The sequence below is a fragment of the Anas acuta genome, chromosome 5 (genome assembly GCF_963932015.1).
Source record: "Anas acuta chromosome 5, bAnaAcu1.1, whole genome shotgun sequence".
Classification (NCBI taxonomy): Eukaryota; Metazoa; Chordata; class Aves; order Anseriformes; family Anatidae; genus Anas; species Anas acuta.
This window is the reverse complement of record NC_088983.1, coordinates 9,118,340-9,135,215: the sequence shown is the minus strand read 5'-3', so window position 1 is coordinate 9,135,215 and position 16,876 is coordinate 9,118,340. Positions and strand designations below refer to the sequence as shown.

Below are 16,876 nucleotides of genomic sequence, written 5' to 3'. Positions count from 1 at the left end.
CTCCTGCCCCACTCCTGTGTACCCCGGTAACCTGCTGTAGTCCTGCCTCGGGAGCATAAGATAGCTTTTGGCTTATACCAGCCATAGTTTTGGTGAGGCAGTGTGGGCAGCAGGGGCATTGCAACCACCGTACGTCATGAGTGGCCACAGGTGGGGCTGAAGGATGTGTCACTGGCCCATTAAAATGCCTCTGAACAAATTCTTGATCAAGATTGCAGTGCTGCTGCATAACAGAGGGAAGGGGAGAGGTTGCTGGAGTTATTCATCCAACCCGATGGAAAATCTTGTAGCCCTGCTCTGCATTCCACTGGTCCCTGCTGAGAGCAACAGTGCCTTAGGTGCCCAGCAAAACAGGCATCACATCGGGTGCTGATGCTACCTCTGCCTTTGCATCTCTGCCTTTTGTTTTTCTAACCAGGTTTTGCCATCCCCAGGCCTAGGCCATTTGCCCCATGGCCGATGCAGCAGGGCGGGTGCTGGAGTCACTTCTGTGCCGCTCTTTGCTCCTTGGCTTCTCTCATTTTTGTGGATTTCCATGTCACTTTCCAAACATCCACCCTGTCCTCCAAACTCAGCCTCCCAGCTATGACAGCTCCCTTCAGGTCCCAGATACCCAGAAGCTGCTTTATTCCAGCAAAGGAGATTTGATTTACAAAGGCAATGGTTATGATCAGCGCAGGTGACTGCTGAACTCCTTTTAAGCCTCTCCTTTTCCCTAGAAGGCTTAGCAATCGCAAGATCCTTTGTATTCACCTCCCAGATTTGCTGAGCACAGCGATTGCAGTGGGAAGCTTTCCAGAGCCACATCGCCTCGTGTATGACTCAACTCAGGTGAATCATTAGCACCCTGCGCCAAGAAATCACAGTAATTGCACAGAGGCCTGCAGGAAAACTCAGCACAGGCTGATTTATAACCGCCTCCAAATACACTGAGCCCTTCAAATATAAATCTCCTAAATTCCCCCTATTTTCAAAGGTAACAGGGAGCCCACTGTACTCTGTACCCTACACATTTGGTGTCTCTTCAGAGCAATGCCGTGTGCTCAGCTGTGAAACCCCTTGCCACACAGGCAAATGATAAAAATTATCCAGAGTCCAAGGAGACACCGGGCAAGTTTGAAACAGGAGAGAAACCTGTGGAGAGAAAGCACACAGACGGTTTCTGAGCTGTGAATGGCTGGTCATACTGAGAAGGACAGATTTTTTTTATTATTTTTTTTATTTTTTTTTCTCCGGGCATTGACATGAGCTGTGGCCAGAGCCATGCTGCTGCCTCGCTGGCCTCTTCCTCTTGGGTCTCTTGCTCATCCTGCACTGACTCTGCTGCTTGTGGCTGCCTTTGGTGGTCCCTGGGTACCAAGAACCTGCATAGTGTGAACCGTACTGCAATGAGAGCTATGCAAAGGCTGGTGTGCTGCCCAAAATCCATCTGGCAGTGCTAATTTTAGGTCTAAATTTAGGCTTTGAGTTCCCCTTCCAATAGCAAGGACTGCTGTTCAAACCTCGCTCTGCACATGGGGCGACGCACATCTGTGATAGACCAGGACACAGCATGCAAAAACTTCCCTCGGTCAAGTCAGCATGAGTTTAGCCCTTTGCTTGAACAAGGGGATTTTCTGGACATCACTTACAACTGTATTGCAAAGGAGCAGAGAGGGAAGAGCCCAGTGCAGCAGTCTGGAGTCAGCAAGCCCTCGTTTGCAGCAGCAAATTTATGAATTTTCATGGTATCCATTAGTAGTAAGCTGCAGTTGCCTTGAGACAGATTTTTTGTTAATTAACCTTCTAAATATGCTCTTTTGTTCCTAACTGGTGAATGAATTTGGTGTTCAAAGCCTTTCCCACATGCCCCTACTTTTTCTTTTTCTCTCCCTTCCAGGTTAATGGCTGTGTAATCCTTGGTGGAGAGTAAAACAATTACCAGGAGGCAATGGTGCTAATTACACAGAGCAGAATAAATGCACACGGTCAGCCCCTCTGCTAATATAAATAGACTTCCAGGGATCTATTCTTACTGCATGAGGGTGTTCAAAGCCTCTCTTGCCTTTCTTCCTGCCCCAGAAGTGAAATTTGGAGCCTGAGTTCTCAGGGATGTGAAATCTCACCCTGTAAGGACGATAACATGTCCATGTTTACTTCCCAGCTTTCTATTTTTATGCTGTCCAGCAAAAGCCGTCAGAGCAGAGACGAAGCACTCAGCTGTGCTAAATATTCCCAGCATGACTGTTTTGATGACTGAAACCCATAATCCCAAACTCTGCATCTCGTGCGCTCCCCTGGGTCCCTGAAGCTGCGTCAGCGCACACGGCGCTGGGAGGTTTCCAGGAGGAAACCCATGAGAAGATGTCCCATCTCTGGAGAGCAGAGAGTGTGAGAGGGGGATTTGGGGGTGCTGCACACATGCCAAAGCCAGGCTGCAGGGGAACTGCTCAGACCAACTTGCTTCTGAGTCCAACAACATCATTTGTCATTTCTGCCCAAGCAGGGAGAGAGGTCCCAGGGCTGAGCTCCTGGCCTGGATTTCATATACCTGAGCTGCCATCTGGTTATACAGTGGCATTTTTCCATTTTAGGCCCAGGCCAGGCCAGTTGCAGAGGAGGCAGTGGTACAAACCAGCTTCAGGGAGCATTCCTATGAATCATGACATCACAATTTTTTTAATTGGAGTCTATTTTACACAAGCTGCACAAAGCCCTCACCTTAGAAAATGAAGTTAAGTGGTGTTGGATGCAGTATCAGAACCTGGCTACACTTCTGTTTCCTGGCAAGTCTTCACTGAGAGCTGTATTTTACTTAAGACTTGCCAATTAGTCAGTTCTTAATTCACTTACCTTGGACTTTTATGTTATTAGATATTGCCATGATTTATAGTGAGAGGATTGCATGATTGAACAATCCACAAAAGACAAATAGCTTGCATCTGTTTTGTTGCTGTTATCAACCAAACCAATAATTTAATGAAAAGGGAAAGTCAAGTTTCTTTCAGAAGACTTTTTTTTTTTTTTCTCCATAAACCACGTTGGCCCATGCTATTCACACTGATACTATTTGCTGATTTCTGTATTAGCATTTCATTACTTTGCCCAGAATTGCTAACTGGCTTAAAATTACTTAGTTGCCGTAGTTATTTTTTTAAAGATTTATCCAAATGCAGCATTTCTCCAGTCCTCTGAAATGTCTGCAGTCCTCCAGGATGAAGTGGGAGAGGGGCAGAGATCCTTAGATCCACCCCGGTTCAGCTGTAAGGGTGCCAGTTGCCTGGACCTGGTAAGGTAATAATATTTGTCTCCAGTAATGCTGTTTAATAGCCTCCTTGGTTACTAATGGGATGGAAAGTGCATTGTCCTCATGACATCAGTGCACGATTCTTCTCGTTTCCAAATTCAGAACAAAAATATTTACTGAGCACCTCGGCCCTCTTCACATCATCATCAACAATTTCACCATTCCCATCTAGCAATGTTCATGTAAGCTAGAGCCAAATGCCAGCTTATTCCCTGTTCTGTCTGATGTACTTGTCACCGATTTAGGACCTGATTGTTCAAGACTGCAGCAATATGAAATCCTAAAGGACCTTCGGGGATGAACTCAGCCTCCCTGGATGTCAGTGTCTGTGCTACTGGATGCCAAAATGCCTTCAGAGATTGCAAGGGGCAGTGACTGACACAGCGTATGGTCTGATGGATTTTGTTAACGCTAAAGATGGCTTCAGTTCAAGTTTTAAATTAGTGTGAAAGGCGACAAAGTACTTTCCTTAAGCCAATGGCATTCTTCAATTTATTTTACAACAGCGAGCATTTTTCATGTGGTGTTTTTAAAAGCTGTTTTCTAGGCACCATCCATTCTGAGTGTTTCTAATGTAAAAAATTAACCAGCTGCAGCACCGAGACGGAAGAAAATGGCTTAACTCTGATAACAGAGCCCAGAAATGGCACAGACTGCAAGCCTGCAGAGTGAGGCCGTGCCCAGTGGCCACTGACATCAGCACTTCCGCAGGTAATGACTACGGCCTGTGGCCGGATCCTGTGATTAGGGCTCTGAAGGTACCGCCACCCATTCATGTGGGTGAGGTTACATCATGCTGGCTTCTCTCTTCCTGGACACTCCTGGCACTCGGAGGTTGATGTGCTGGGAGTGCTGTATCTCTCCTCCTGTTCAGTGCACATGCGGCTCCACGTCATATGAGGAATCATACAGTCGGTCTCACCCTCCAATTCCGTCCCTTTTTCTTTAATAAAAACCAAAAAGCATCAATTTAAAGATAGGCTTTTGGGGTGTTGATTTTTGTTTTGGTTTGGTTTTGCTTTTAAGCAGGAAGTGTCATCTCTTGGAAAGCTGTTGTGCCCATTTGTGTTTGCAAAGGCTGAGCTCTGGGGGAGAGGAAGCACGAACCACACTTCTGCCTGGCTTTTTGTCCTTCAGGGTAGAACAAAGAAACCTGGCAAATGAATGGCCAACACACTCATCGGAGTTCAAAATGGTTTCACCTATTAACTGGAAATGTCAAAAGTCCTTTTGTCCCGCCAGTCCACTGCTGCATTGCTCTTTCCTCTGCCTTCAAGTACGTGCAGAAGATATTAGCATAAAGTTTGCTGAATTCACTGTGGAAGGGCACCGTGAGCTCTCTGCGCGGTTAACCTCAGCTCCTCTCCTTGTCCAGACGTGTTCCACGCGGTCAGCTTGCTGCTGAACAGCACATCCTGGGACCAGTCAGACTACACGCTGGAGAATTTCCTATTCATCCTCCCCTAATGTTAATAAGAGGACTTCTAGTAAATGTGATCATTGGAGTAAAAGACATGGCTTAATTTCTTTTTTTGTGCTCAGCTATTACCAGCCATCAAAGAGAGAAATTATAAACACAGTCACCCTTAACTATATCACCATCTCTTGCTCATCCTATCTTTATTGCCTTTATTTTTTAAAGCTTAATGAGGAGTTATCTCCAGTTTCCCTAGGGTCTCAGAGGGATTTGATTTTCATCCTTTCCCGATATACATGAACTTCTGTTGAGTGATGATTTGTATTGTAGGAGTGCTGAGAAGCACGGTGTGTAGCACAGTGTACAGGAGACAGTCCCTGACTCAAAATGCTTGCAGTCTACTTGGGCATCAGAGAGGACAGAAAAGAAAATAGCTGCAAAGTGGGACAACCCTCTTGTCCTGCCTGCTGTTTCCACCTCTCAGTCCTGTATAACACCCAACGATACACTCCTCAGCATCTTTCTTCCTCTCTTTTCATTTTCTTTCACTCCTGCTTTTTTTTTTTTCCTGACAGTCCAGTCTCAATGTAGACCACTTGGACGACCTCTTCATGGCATCTCTGTGCTGCGTTGGCTCCTCTGCTCTCCACCACGTGTTTGAACAGATGCATATGCAAACCCAGGTATTGAGAACCGTCTGATGTTAAAATGCAGATTGGAAAAGATAACCCTTGAGAGTGAATGAGAACTTAAGACAGAATACAGCGCTAATGAATGCCTCTCTATTTAAATTCAACTCACAGCGAGTGGGCGGAAAGCTCTACTACATCTCCTTAAGATCCCAAGAGGAGAAATCTGGCCTACAGCAGCTAGTGGCAAGGCAAAATGTGGCTAGATGTGACTGAGATGGTGACGTGACATGGAGAAGGCTCTGCTCTCTGATGCAGTGGAGAAGATATTCTGCTTGTCCCAGCGCAGAAAGGGTGGCTACAGCTTCTTTAGAGAGATTTAGTAGCATAATCCGTGCTCATTTCTTAGTCGGCTGTTGGGCAGGTGTGAACAGCAGTGATGGGTGTCCCAGTCGTTGTTTTTTTTCCTAGAGGCACTGTTTGCTGGTGTTACCTGCCTCCTCTTCTCCCTGGAACTGGTGCCACAGAGAAACGTGAGCCAGTAAAAAAGAAGAAACCTGCACAAATCTGCTCTGCTCCAAGGACAGGAGAAGTAGTTTGGTTGATGGCTCTACCCACCTCTAAGCCTCCTCTGAGAGCTTCTACACCTTCGATATTAGACCTGTCCAGTGAACTACAACAAGGCCCTGTGCAGTGGACAGATGCAATAAGTTCAGAGTTATTTCTTCTAAAGCTTTTCCTGCAGAAAATGCAATGCATCCCCAAACACGCTGATACTAACAACGCCAGTGAGATGGTGCAGGTATCTCCCAGTGGCACCCATCCCATGTATTGGGTATTGAAAGGGCCCAGAATTTTATTCAACTCCAGAAATATTTCAGCCCGGTGAAACTTGGCAGAGGTGAGAGGTATTCTGGACAATTTAAACAAAGCTGCCTGTGTATGTAGAAACACACTCTTGCTTTATGTTCTGCAGATAACCAACGCTGTGGTACCTCTGGTACTTGGTCAGATGTCAGTTTGCTTTCTTCAATCCATTATCTCACCTACCCACAACATGTTTTCAGGAGCTAGCTTTGCCATCATGAAAATACCCTGGAACTTGCACTCTTGTGTCACCTAGGCTAGCTCACGAGTGCTTAAATGGTACGACAATCTGTGCCCAGCTTACCTTAGTTTGTGTCAGTAGGAATCACTGTTTGCCTGAAACAGATGAAGGTAAAAAAGATAAAATCTTTGGTGAAAAGGACAGCCCTGAGCACGTGTGTGCAGTTAGCTAGCACGCATACTTTGCAGGGTTTTAAGATGATTTAATGAATGTGGAGAGCACGGAAGTTCACACACCTGCTGACTAAAAAAGATTATTCCGAAGTATACTGACGCTTTTATGAATCCATAAAAAAAAAAAAAATTTAAAGTAATTACTTATGAAAGTAATGAATCTGCTACTCCTCCATCTTGAAAATGCTGCTTTGAAGGTCTCCTTCTGGTGACTTTCATTCTTCTGTGGTGCTGCTAATCCAACTGTTTCCCCCAAAGAAAAAAAAATACTGCTCTGATGACTTCTTTTAAAATGCTTGGCAAGCACATAAATCTCCAGCTGATGGCTTGTATGCTATAAATAATTAAAGCTGCCCCCCCCGGTTGACCCTGTGGAAGCAGGCTGGCTCGTCATGACACTTGATGACCTTTTCATCCATATTCACATTATTGTTCCACACCATTCTCAAGTGAAGGAAATGCAATGCTGAAGATCAATACAGCAAAATACAGTTTAAACTTCCACAGGACAGAAAATGGGTGAATCTCCAAGTAAATTATTCCCTGCAGGCCAGTAAATTAAGATCCTTCTTTCCCTGTAAGACCTTCACCTCTACAGTGGATGTTACTGTAGACATATCTTTCAGTTTAAAGGGAACTGTGATTTTTTAAAAAATATATCTGTTAAATATTTCATCAAAGCTTTCCATCTTATTGCTAAAAACTACCGTGCAATAGCACGCAACAAACCGAGAACACAGTTTCAAGCAGAACTGACATTTTCATTAAACATGAATGGTACAACCTAGTATCGGTCAGCAAAGCAAACACTTCTGGCTCTGGATATGTTAAATAACAACGACTCCTCTAGAGATGCAGCGGTCTGTTGTAACCTAAATTCTCCCCTCTCTATTGGCCTTACAAGGCCAACAAGGAAAGTTCAACAATCTTGGTTTTCAGGTAAAATACATTAATTAGATAAAAATGTACAGGAATGTCTTCTTTTTTTCATGAGGTCTCATTCATTCACCTGTTGCCTATTTTCCAAGTCTGGTTTTAACAAGACTCTTAGGCAAGGAAGAAATGTGTGCAGTTGATGAATCAGTGAGCTCCTGCTGAATGGCAATCTCATTTTTCCTTAAACTGATACTTAAATTCAAATCAGAATTTTTATTCCCTTCATAAATATCAATCAAATCACCTCCATGAGCTAAATGTTGAGAAGATTTTCCTACAAAGTCCTGAAATTTATCCAGTGGGAGAAGTTCCATGAAACATCTGAACAAGAAACTCTCGGGACACAACAGTTCAGGATCGTCTGCGTGGAACAGATTCTACCATGGGTGAGCTGCCAAAGTAAACCCCGGGTCTGCAAATGTGCAAGTGCACAAGTGGATTACTAGGGGAAGAGGAAGAAAAAGAAAAACAGAGGTGGTTACTGGAGCAAAACTGCTTACGGAAATCTTGCATCTGTGGTATTCAACCAAATATTCCTGCCTTGCCATTAAAATCATAACCCCAGAGGAATGGGGGAAGGAATTTGTTCATGGTTTGAAGGGCAAGGTACAGCCTTCTGGCCATGCACGCCGCATTGAGTTCTTCAGGCCACATGAAATCACTTTTCTTTTCAAGTATGCTTACATCCTTTTTCATAAGAAACACGCACATACATGAATATTAATCGAAAGAATAAGAGAAAAGAAACCGAAATGGATATGATCTCAAGCTGCCCATTGTTCCCATTCTCCCACACAGGAGTCCTCAAAACCCTGCTGCTTCTCTTATGAAACCAATCAACTTTCCCTGAGAAGCGATTTCTTTAAATGTGATATCGAAACAGCTCCGACTTGCCATAAGGTGATTCCTATTTAAGATGCCACACCACACAACCATGTATCACCTGACCCAATCTCATCAGACAGCACGGCATCATCATTGCTGAGCTGTTGCTAATTAAAAATGCCAAATATAAGATCACTTAAGCATATGCTTTAATTCTTCCACGAAAGTTTTATACCACACAAATCCTAGATGAGACATTCTGACAGTGTTCACACTCCACTCTTTTATTGCACTGATATTTCTTCTTGCCCCCCCCAGAGTTATGAGGGTCGTAAATTGAGTGTAGCTCTATGATTTAAGCTACATAATAAAAAGAAAATAATTTTTGCGGCATAGCAGGGGAATAAAAACAGGATGACTGGAGAAGGCCATGCCGCACATTATGAAAAGAAGTGTTAACGCATATAAGGTTTTATTTTAGTAAATTCCATAGTACTAAAATTAAATGTCATGTTGGTACTTGGGACTGTGTTGTGGGTGAAAAAATACAGGAAAAACTCTCCATCTGCTATAAGGCAAGGAAGCCAAACTGAAGCCATTTTGAGCACTACTACTACGCTCCTGCTAAGAATCTGTCTCTGTAGCTCTTTAATAAATGGGTTAAAAATCCAAGTGTTGTAAAAATCCACCTTTTAGAACCATTCAAATGAGGGGTATGTCCCAGTCAGACTGTATCTCTGCAAACGTTTATCCAAGTGAATAACTGTGCAGATGAATGGTCTTATTGTTTTTCAGTCGACTAGGCAGGATCGGGGCCTGTTGCTGGCTGTAGAGAAGAAGGGAATGTTGGCAAACAGCACAATCGATATATCTGGCAGAGCAAAGGATTGATACTCAGAGAGGAGGAGCAGATTTGCTTTGCTCTTGCTGATACAAATCACGATTCAGCAACATCGTTACGCCAGCATAGCTAAAAGGAAGATAAACATCCATACCCTGACAAACACCCAGCAATTAAAAAATAAATCAACCAATAAGAAACGACAAAAAATCAAGGGAAAGGTTTTTCAAAATGGCACTTGAAAAGCACATATCCAGAAGGTGGATGATATGCATTTTATGGTGAGCCAGCTCCAGCTGATTTCCCAGAATTAGTGATGAAAAGCTTTGGTCATAGGCCCTGTAGGAAAGGGGACTTTCTGTTGGCAGGCAATAGTGCTGTTAGCTGCATCAGGGACACAGGTTCAGACCTGCACTGTCCTCTTGCAAAAGTCCACAGATCCTTGCTGCTCGCCTTAAAAATCAACACGGGAATTCTGATCCAAAGGGAGAACGCTGCAAGCATGGGCCAGGAGCGCATCCAGCTCCCTGCAGCAGGGCCTGAAGAACTGGCCTTGCTGCAATTTCTGCTTTCTGGAAGAGAAAGACAGCACAGGGAGGCAGGATCCATCCAAGTGAAGAAGGGGGTTAAGAAAGCCTGCGTGACCTACTTGTGAACCTTTCCTGATGCATCTCAAAGTCAGTTAGTGAAGAGCAAATGAAATAATTCCGGGCAACAGCGCCTGATGTCTCTTTTTGGAGTGCTTTTGATGCAAAGCAGCCAGGAATTCACAAGCTGCACACGTGCCTGTGATTAAATGTGAATGCAGCTGCGTGTACCTGATTTCAGGCAGCATGCGATGGGTTTCTGTGGCAGAGTTCCCCTATAAATCCTGTATATCTTTACTTACGTGCTACCCACCATATGAATTTCTAAGCAATATTTTTTTTTTCTTTTTTCTTTCCCTTAGCTCCTGCACAGGGAAAGCTGCCATTCTGGGGGAAAGCTGCACAGTGTATCTGGATCAGGCTGTGACCAGCCTGGAACAGAAACCTCTTCTGCAGCAAGATGCAGCAAGCTGCTTCGTGGTCGGGAACTCTGTCAAGTCTCTTTTACGTCAGAGTCTGGCAGAAAGAGCTTGATTTAATTCAGTTGCTCTGGGGATGGTAGGATCTTTGTTTTGAAGCAGAGAGCTGAAGTCGTCCTGGTTCATGATAGCTATGGGCTCAGGGTGTCAGACAAAAGGTGTATCAGTAAAGCAGAGGATTTCTATCCAGATTCAACAGCTGTGGATATAGAAAACTGGTTTTCCTATATGCCCATGACCTGCTGTTATTCTTCTGCCTGGACATTTTATCTCACCTTCACTCTCCTTGTTTATTGGGCATATGAGCACTTTGGGACAGGGACTGGTCCTTACAATGTGCATCTGCACAGTGTATGGCACGATGAACCTCCTGTAACTGGGGTTGTGCAGGTTCACACAGCCAGGGGCATGTCCCTTGCAGTTGAAGGTGACAGCGCTATAGATGAAAATAGAGAGATTTGCATGATAAGCACCCTGTGTTGCAAACTTAGCACATGAGCTAGGTTGTGCTGCTGCTGCTCCCAACTTCTTGAGGTCCTTCCTGGGCCTTCCCTCCTCCCTGCATGCCTGGGTGGCTGCCTCACTGCATGGAGCATCCTTGGTGTGCATGCCCTGAGGCAGTACTTGTTTCCCCAGTGAAACTGGAGGTGGACTGGACACAAGGATTAATGACGTTGTTTGCTAAAAGCACGGAAGAACAGGGGCAATTTAATTGTTGGGATATAGGTAACATCCCCCCTGCTTAAAGAACAGGGCTGAGAGCATGGTAATACTGCTGATGGGAGAACTTTAGAACAGCCACTACAGCCAAATGAAAGCTACACCCAAATGAAAGCTGCTGGATTTTATGTTCAATGTGCAATTTAGCCCAGTCCTGCCCCTGCGTAATAATTCGAGTATCCTCAACGCCTGCCATCATTTAACTTCACTCAATGCCTCTTCTGTCTTTTCTCTTTACCGTCTCTCTTCCATTCCTTTCTCCTTGAAACTCCCCCCCCCAGTTATATTCTCATTTCTAAATCTCTTCTTCAAGTACATCTTTCCCAAGTTGTGTCTGTGCTAATCTGTCACACAGAGATAACCAGAGGTGGTTTAAAGACACTACTAGTATCATATTTTCCAAGGCAGTCGTGTGTCTGGTCAGCCTTTGGTTTAAGCTAGATTTAAGCTAGATTAAGCTAGAGCAGCCCATGTGTTGCAAAGGTTGCCAACAGGGCCTGTTCTGATAGCAAAAAAAAAAAAAAAAAAAAAAAAAAAAGGTGAAAAGCAAAGAACAGCAGTGCAATGACATCTCTTTCCCACAGATACACTCTCTGTGATGGGATTTAGAGACAACAGTGTGACACCAGGCTATTCTTCAACCCCTGCTGCCCACACACTATTTTGGGAGGTGTGAAGAAAAAGGAGAAGGAAGGACTGCCCTTATTAGCTTCTTTATTCCCTTTGGATCACTGGAATAAAATAAGGAGGCTGTAATGCAGCCTAACGTCTTGGCCTAACTGCACCTTGAATCAGGTCAGAAGACACGTGGTGCAAACAGGGACTATTTTTCTTCTCTATAAATAGTGAAGCACTGACTGCTCTGATAAATACACATATATAAGTGAATGGTAAAACCAAGCCTAAGCTAAAGCAATCACTAACCTTTTTATAGTAACTCATAACAAAGATTTGCCTAGATGGCAGGCTTGTATAAAGAAGTAAATTATCCTACTTCCTTCCAGCAGTATAGAGATATTCTACAGAGCAGACTCTCTAGATGTAGTTCTGAGAGATGTGAATTTTATTTATAAAAACCTAAACTATAGGTCAGTTAAATTGATAATAAAACACGACTCAACTACAGAATGAATTGGAAACTAGGGTGGAAGTCCATTTTTATTTATCAAGGTTTTAAACTACTTTATGCCAGTGGTCAACGCAAAAGCCTTTAAATTGCCGCAGAAGTGAGCACCGGTCACCCCGTCCTCCTGCCTGGCACCCCAGGGACGCGGTGTGCAGCAAGGGTGTGGTGCTCCTCTCCGAGGAGATAGCAAGAGCATTCCAATAAAACACAAATGCTGCAGTCTCAGCCAGCTTTTAAGCCTTTGAAGATAATCACACCTTGAAATTGCCCCGAGACATGATGTATTTGCCAGAGAAGGACTCAAATGTTGATTAAAGAAGGCAATAATACTAGTAATTAAATACTAATGAAGTCCTACTGCTCTTCAGAAAGAGGAGGGCAGGTTTTTTTACCCCCTTCTGGTTCTGCTCTTGCTCACTTTAATGATTCTGTGATTTTACTTTGTCCTCCCTGGTTCTCAGGCCTTGCAGGGGATGGCCCTTCCTACTCGTATGTTCAGAGGACCAGTCCCACTGCCATCCCTGCTGGAGGCCAGGAGTAAGTCCATGGAGTGATGCTGAGGTAGGATTGACCTCAGTAATCAATGTACTGCACCTATGGTTTCTGTGTCATCAGACATTATCGAGGAAAACACTGAAGCCAAAATTCTAAAAGACAGCACTTAAGACATCTAGGGAAGCTCCTGCAGGTGACTGAGAAATTATATTCAGAAATACACATGGAGCATATAAATGCAAAGACACCTTTTTGAGCTGGAAGATAAGCCTGGGGAAATATCACTGTGATCTTGCCATCTTTTTTATGTTCTTTTCTTAGCAGCCCATGCCAGCTGGAGTCAGAGAGCCAGTGTGTAGCTGTTGCTGCCTCCAGTTCCAGTGAGAAAAGAAGTGGTTATAGCGCTTCACACTTGGTACTCTTCAGTAATTTCCTAGTTACCTGCCCTACGAGAGGACCTGAGGAAGGCATGCTGAGGACCTTTTCAACCTAAACCCGGCGGAGGATGTGGGAGAAAAGGCTGGTGACAGGAACCCAGTGATTGTGGAGGTAGTGGCTCCTGCCCTATGACCTCGGGCTCGCCTGTTTGGCCTGGAAAGGCCGGGGACAACCTCATCTGTGTCAGGGAGGTGTCACCAAGCCCCATTTGTGTTCCACGAACCCCTTTGAGAGCCTGAAATGAAGGGCACCATACAAGATCACGACGTTTATGTTGTTTTTACACTCAGACCACCGCCCAGAAGCCCACCAGGCTCTCAGGCTCACACCTGCTGCCTGGGGCTTCACAGGGTGATAAGATTTTGGGGCCAAAAGCGCCGAAACACCCCAAAAGCCTGTGGAGAAGAAAGGCTGGGGGCACACGAGGCTTTATGAGGAGGTTGCGGGGGGCACCCAGGAGGGGTGGGGGCAGCGTGGGGAGCCCCGGGGGCGGCGTGGGGAGCCCGGGGGACCCTCGGGGACCCTTGGGGACGGTGCTTGGGGAAAAATGGAGCAGGGCCGGGTGCCTTGGGGCCGCCTCCTGACGTCGGGAACCTGCCGTGCGCGGGGGCGGAGCGGGGCGGGCGGAGCCGGCTGAGGGGCGAGGCGCCCGGCCTGCCGCCGCGCCGGGGCCCGAGCAGGTAGGGCGGTGGTGGGGACCGAGGGGGGGGACCGTGGGGAAAGCCCCCCGGTGGGACCCCGAGCAGGCAGCGGGGAGCAGGGCGAGGCGGCCGCCCGCTGCTGGGAGGCCCCGGCCTTTTTGCCCAGGTGCTTTGTTGGGGGGCGACCGCTCTTCGTTCCCCCCCCCCCCGTCCCCAGGCTCCGCAGCCCGGTGCTGCTGGGGGGGAGGAGGGCTGGGAGCCGCCTGCGGAGCGCAGTGCGGGAGCGGCCCCGCAGCCCCTCAGCCCTTTCTTCTTCTTCTTCGTCTTCCCTCCCTCAGGCCGAGACGGGAGGAGAAAATGCGAGATTGCGAGAGGAGGAGGAGGAGGAGGAGGAGAGCCAGCAGGGCTGCGCCCCGCGCCGCCGGCCCGTAGCAGCGCCAGCAGCCAGGTGTGGCCGCGGGGGGACGGGGGGAAAGGGTCCGTGGGCCAGGAGCCCCCCCCCGGGGTCTGCCGCTCCCTCCCGTCCTGTGCAGCGCTTTATTTGCGGGTCTTTATTCCTGTGTTTTTCCCGGATCGCGTAGGGGGGGGGGGTTATGGGGTTGTCTGCCTGCAGGTGGGGCTGAGTTGTCTGCTGGGAGAGCTCCTGGGGGGTTGCTGGGGGCTCAGCCCCGCTCCCGATGCCCCCCTCCGGGTTCTCTGAGGATGGGGGAGGCGGGAGCTGTGCTGGCAGCCCGGAAATGTTCTGGAAAAGATCTACGCTTTTGCCTTTTTTTTTTTTTTTGACTGTATTCAACCATTGGATTCAGCAGCTTACTTCGTTTCTGAGATAACGAGCCTTTTCTCAACCCCCCCCAATCGTACCCTGCTGTGGGTGTGCTTCCAGGGCTCCTACCTGTGGCAGGTCCGGGGCCGTGCCTCACCCCTGCTCCTTGCCACAAAAAAATTTAATGTGAACACAGTGCAAGGAGCAGCACGGGGTCCCACGGCTCAGGAAAAATTGGGAACTCTAGCTATGCACTGCTATACTTACATACATCGTTAATAACTCACTCTGTGCCCCTTAATTTTATTTTAATTTTTCATGTTCAGGATGTGTAGAGATTAAGTGCCAAGCGCCAAAATGAGCGTGACTTCGTGGTTCTTGGTGAGCAGCACTGGCATTCGCCACCGGCTCCCTCGGGAGATGATATTTGTTGGCAGAGATGACTGTGAACTGATGCTCCAGGTAATGTGGCTTTTTTGTTACCCGATTCTGAAGATGTTTTAGGTGTGAACGTAGTGCTGGGATCTGTAGAGATAGCTCGTGCTTTCTTCAAATGACATCTTTTAAAACAAACTTCCTCTTTTATGTCAAGTCTGCGGTTCCCACAAAGACTTCATATGTTCATGAAAGTGCAAGTGAGGTTTCTTCCGAAAAGCTATGTCATCAGATGGGCAGGAGCTGTGCTGGTGGGAGATTAATCAAATCGAATAGATTACCTATCTTGATGCTGCTGGAAGTATTAAACATAGACATACAATTCTGTCCTGATCTGCAAGTGATTAAACTACTGTTTTTGTAGCATCTGATTTAGAGGTTAGCAGCATTTTGTTTGCCTGTTTTTCCCTTTACTCTGTTTGATTACATTGTCAGTGCTTGTACCCCTCATTTATTTATTTTTGTGTGGCTGGTTGGTTTGTGTATGTATGTATTTATTTTTGTCATGGTAGGAAACACCGATTTTTAGCAGAGTAATGCCCACATAGTGGGCAAACTTGCAGCTTGCATTAGTGCTGTCCATACCAGGGTGTCTCGTTGCTGGATGTAATCCAACGTTTCTGAAGTGTTGACTGTGGTCTGATGTTTGACAGAGTAATGTAATGGATGTCACTCCAAACAAATTGAACTGGAATTTTGCAAAGAGCTGACAAGAGCAGTTTAGCTCAGGACTTTATGGAAGCTTAGAATTCAATTAGTGTTTCTGCTAGATACATGTGTGAATACCAAAATGCCAAAAAAAAAAAAAAAAGTTCGACTGCACCCACCTGCTCCCCTTTTGCCTGTTTAGAAACGTGGCAGAAGATTCTCGGGGTCATCCATAAAGCCCACGTGCCCATAGATGTCAACATTAGGAAGCTGCATATGCAATGGGGCCTTCCTCCTCTGTAGATTTCAGTGCTAGTGTGGTAACAGCCATCTCCTAAATGCTTTGCTAATGTTCTTCCAGGCAGGCTGCGTTTGTAGCTACGGCAGAGATTTTATAAGATGTGTTAGCAGGAGGTCTGTTTGGGGGGTAGGAGCTCTTATTGTACAAGCTGTACTTGGAAGACAGTTGGTTAAGGTGTTATCTGGCTGTAATAAAATGTTAGTGTCCACAAAAGGAGAGCTTGCAGTGTTTGTACTGCTCGGCTAGCTAGAAGTGAATGAAATGGCATTGCTGCAGTGCTAGGGTTTGAAGCATGCTCTGGTTCGACAGCAGGTCGCTTGTTTGGGTTTTCTCGTGAATTACGCTATCATTTGTTTCATGTTCCTACATGTCTGGCTGATGAGATATGTAATGGTGAGACATTAAAAATGTCCTAATATTTTCCGTCTGTGTTTGCTCAAACCCCTGATTGCTGTATTCCCCTTCGACTTAAAGGGAGAAAATGCATACAGTGTTCTTGATTTTTCTAAAATGGCCTGAGCTTTAGGGTGCCCATCTTAATATGTTTGGAAGGTACTTGAGGGTTTTTTCATGGTCAGGGTTCAGCACTGCGAGAATCCCAAGTCTCAAGTTGTGCACCTGAACATACAAGTGCCCAAGTATCAGTCATCCTTAAAGTGTGTTGCTTATTCCTCTGGTTATTCAAGGGATTAATTGGGCAGTGTGGATTGTGAACCACTCCGTACCGCGTGGAGTGTTTCATGCTTCTTTGCAAGTCTCAGCTGGCTTCTCAGTGTTGCATGTGGACCAGCAGCCCTGTGACGCTGTACGTTTGTCATGCTCTTTTCTACAAGGTAAACAAATTGGGATTCCTGGAGGAGTCAGCAGTATCTGAGAGGGATGCAGTTGTACCTGGGGGCTTGTAGGTAGTGATGGCTCAAAACCTTAATTTTTCAGACTGAAGGCTCTGGGTTGTTGGTAAAATCCAGCTGTTTCTGCTCAGGGGCTATATTAATATATCAGTTTATTGTCTCCAGTAATAAAGCTTT

The 16,876-nt window shown here is 46.0% G+C and overlaps 1 protein-coding gene across 9 annotated transcripts in view; it reads left to right on the top strand.

Annotated features, from left to right (window-relative positions):
* Window positions 1-13,616: 13,616 nt before the first annotated feature.
* The window catches only part of CEP170B (centrosomal protein 170B), a 56,034-nt gene continuing 52,774 nt past the window's right edge, over window positions 13,617-16,876 (top strand). For all 9 annotated transcript variants that reach the window (XM_068682579.1, XM_068682578.1, XM_068682577.1 and 6 more), the window contains exons 1-3: window positions 13,617-13,740; window positions 14,040-14,149; window positions 14,791-14,926. In XM_068682579.1, the coding sequence (XP_068538680.1) occupies window positions 14,822-14,926 (105 nt within the window). In that variant the 5' untranslated portion in view covers window positions 13,617-13,740; window positions 14,040-14,149; window positions 14,791-14,821. The remainder of the gene's footprint in view (window positions 13,741-14,039; window positions 14,150-14,790; window positions 14,927-16,876) is intronic.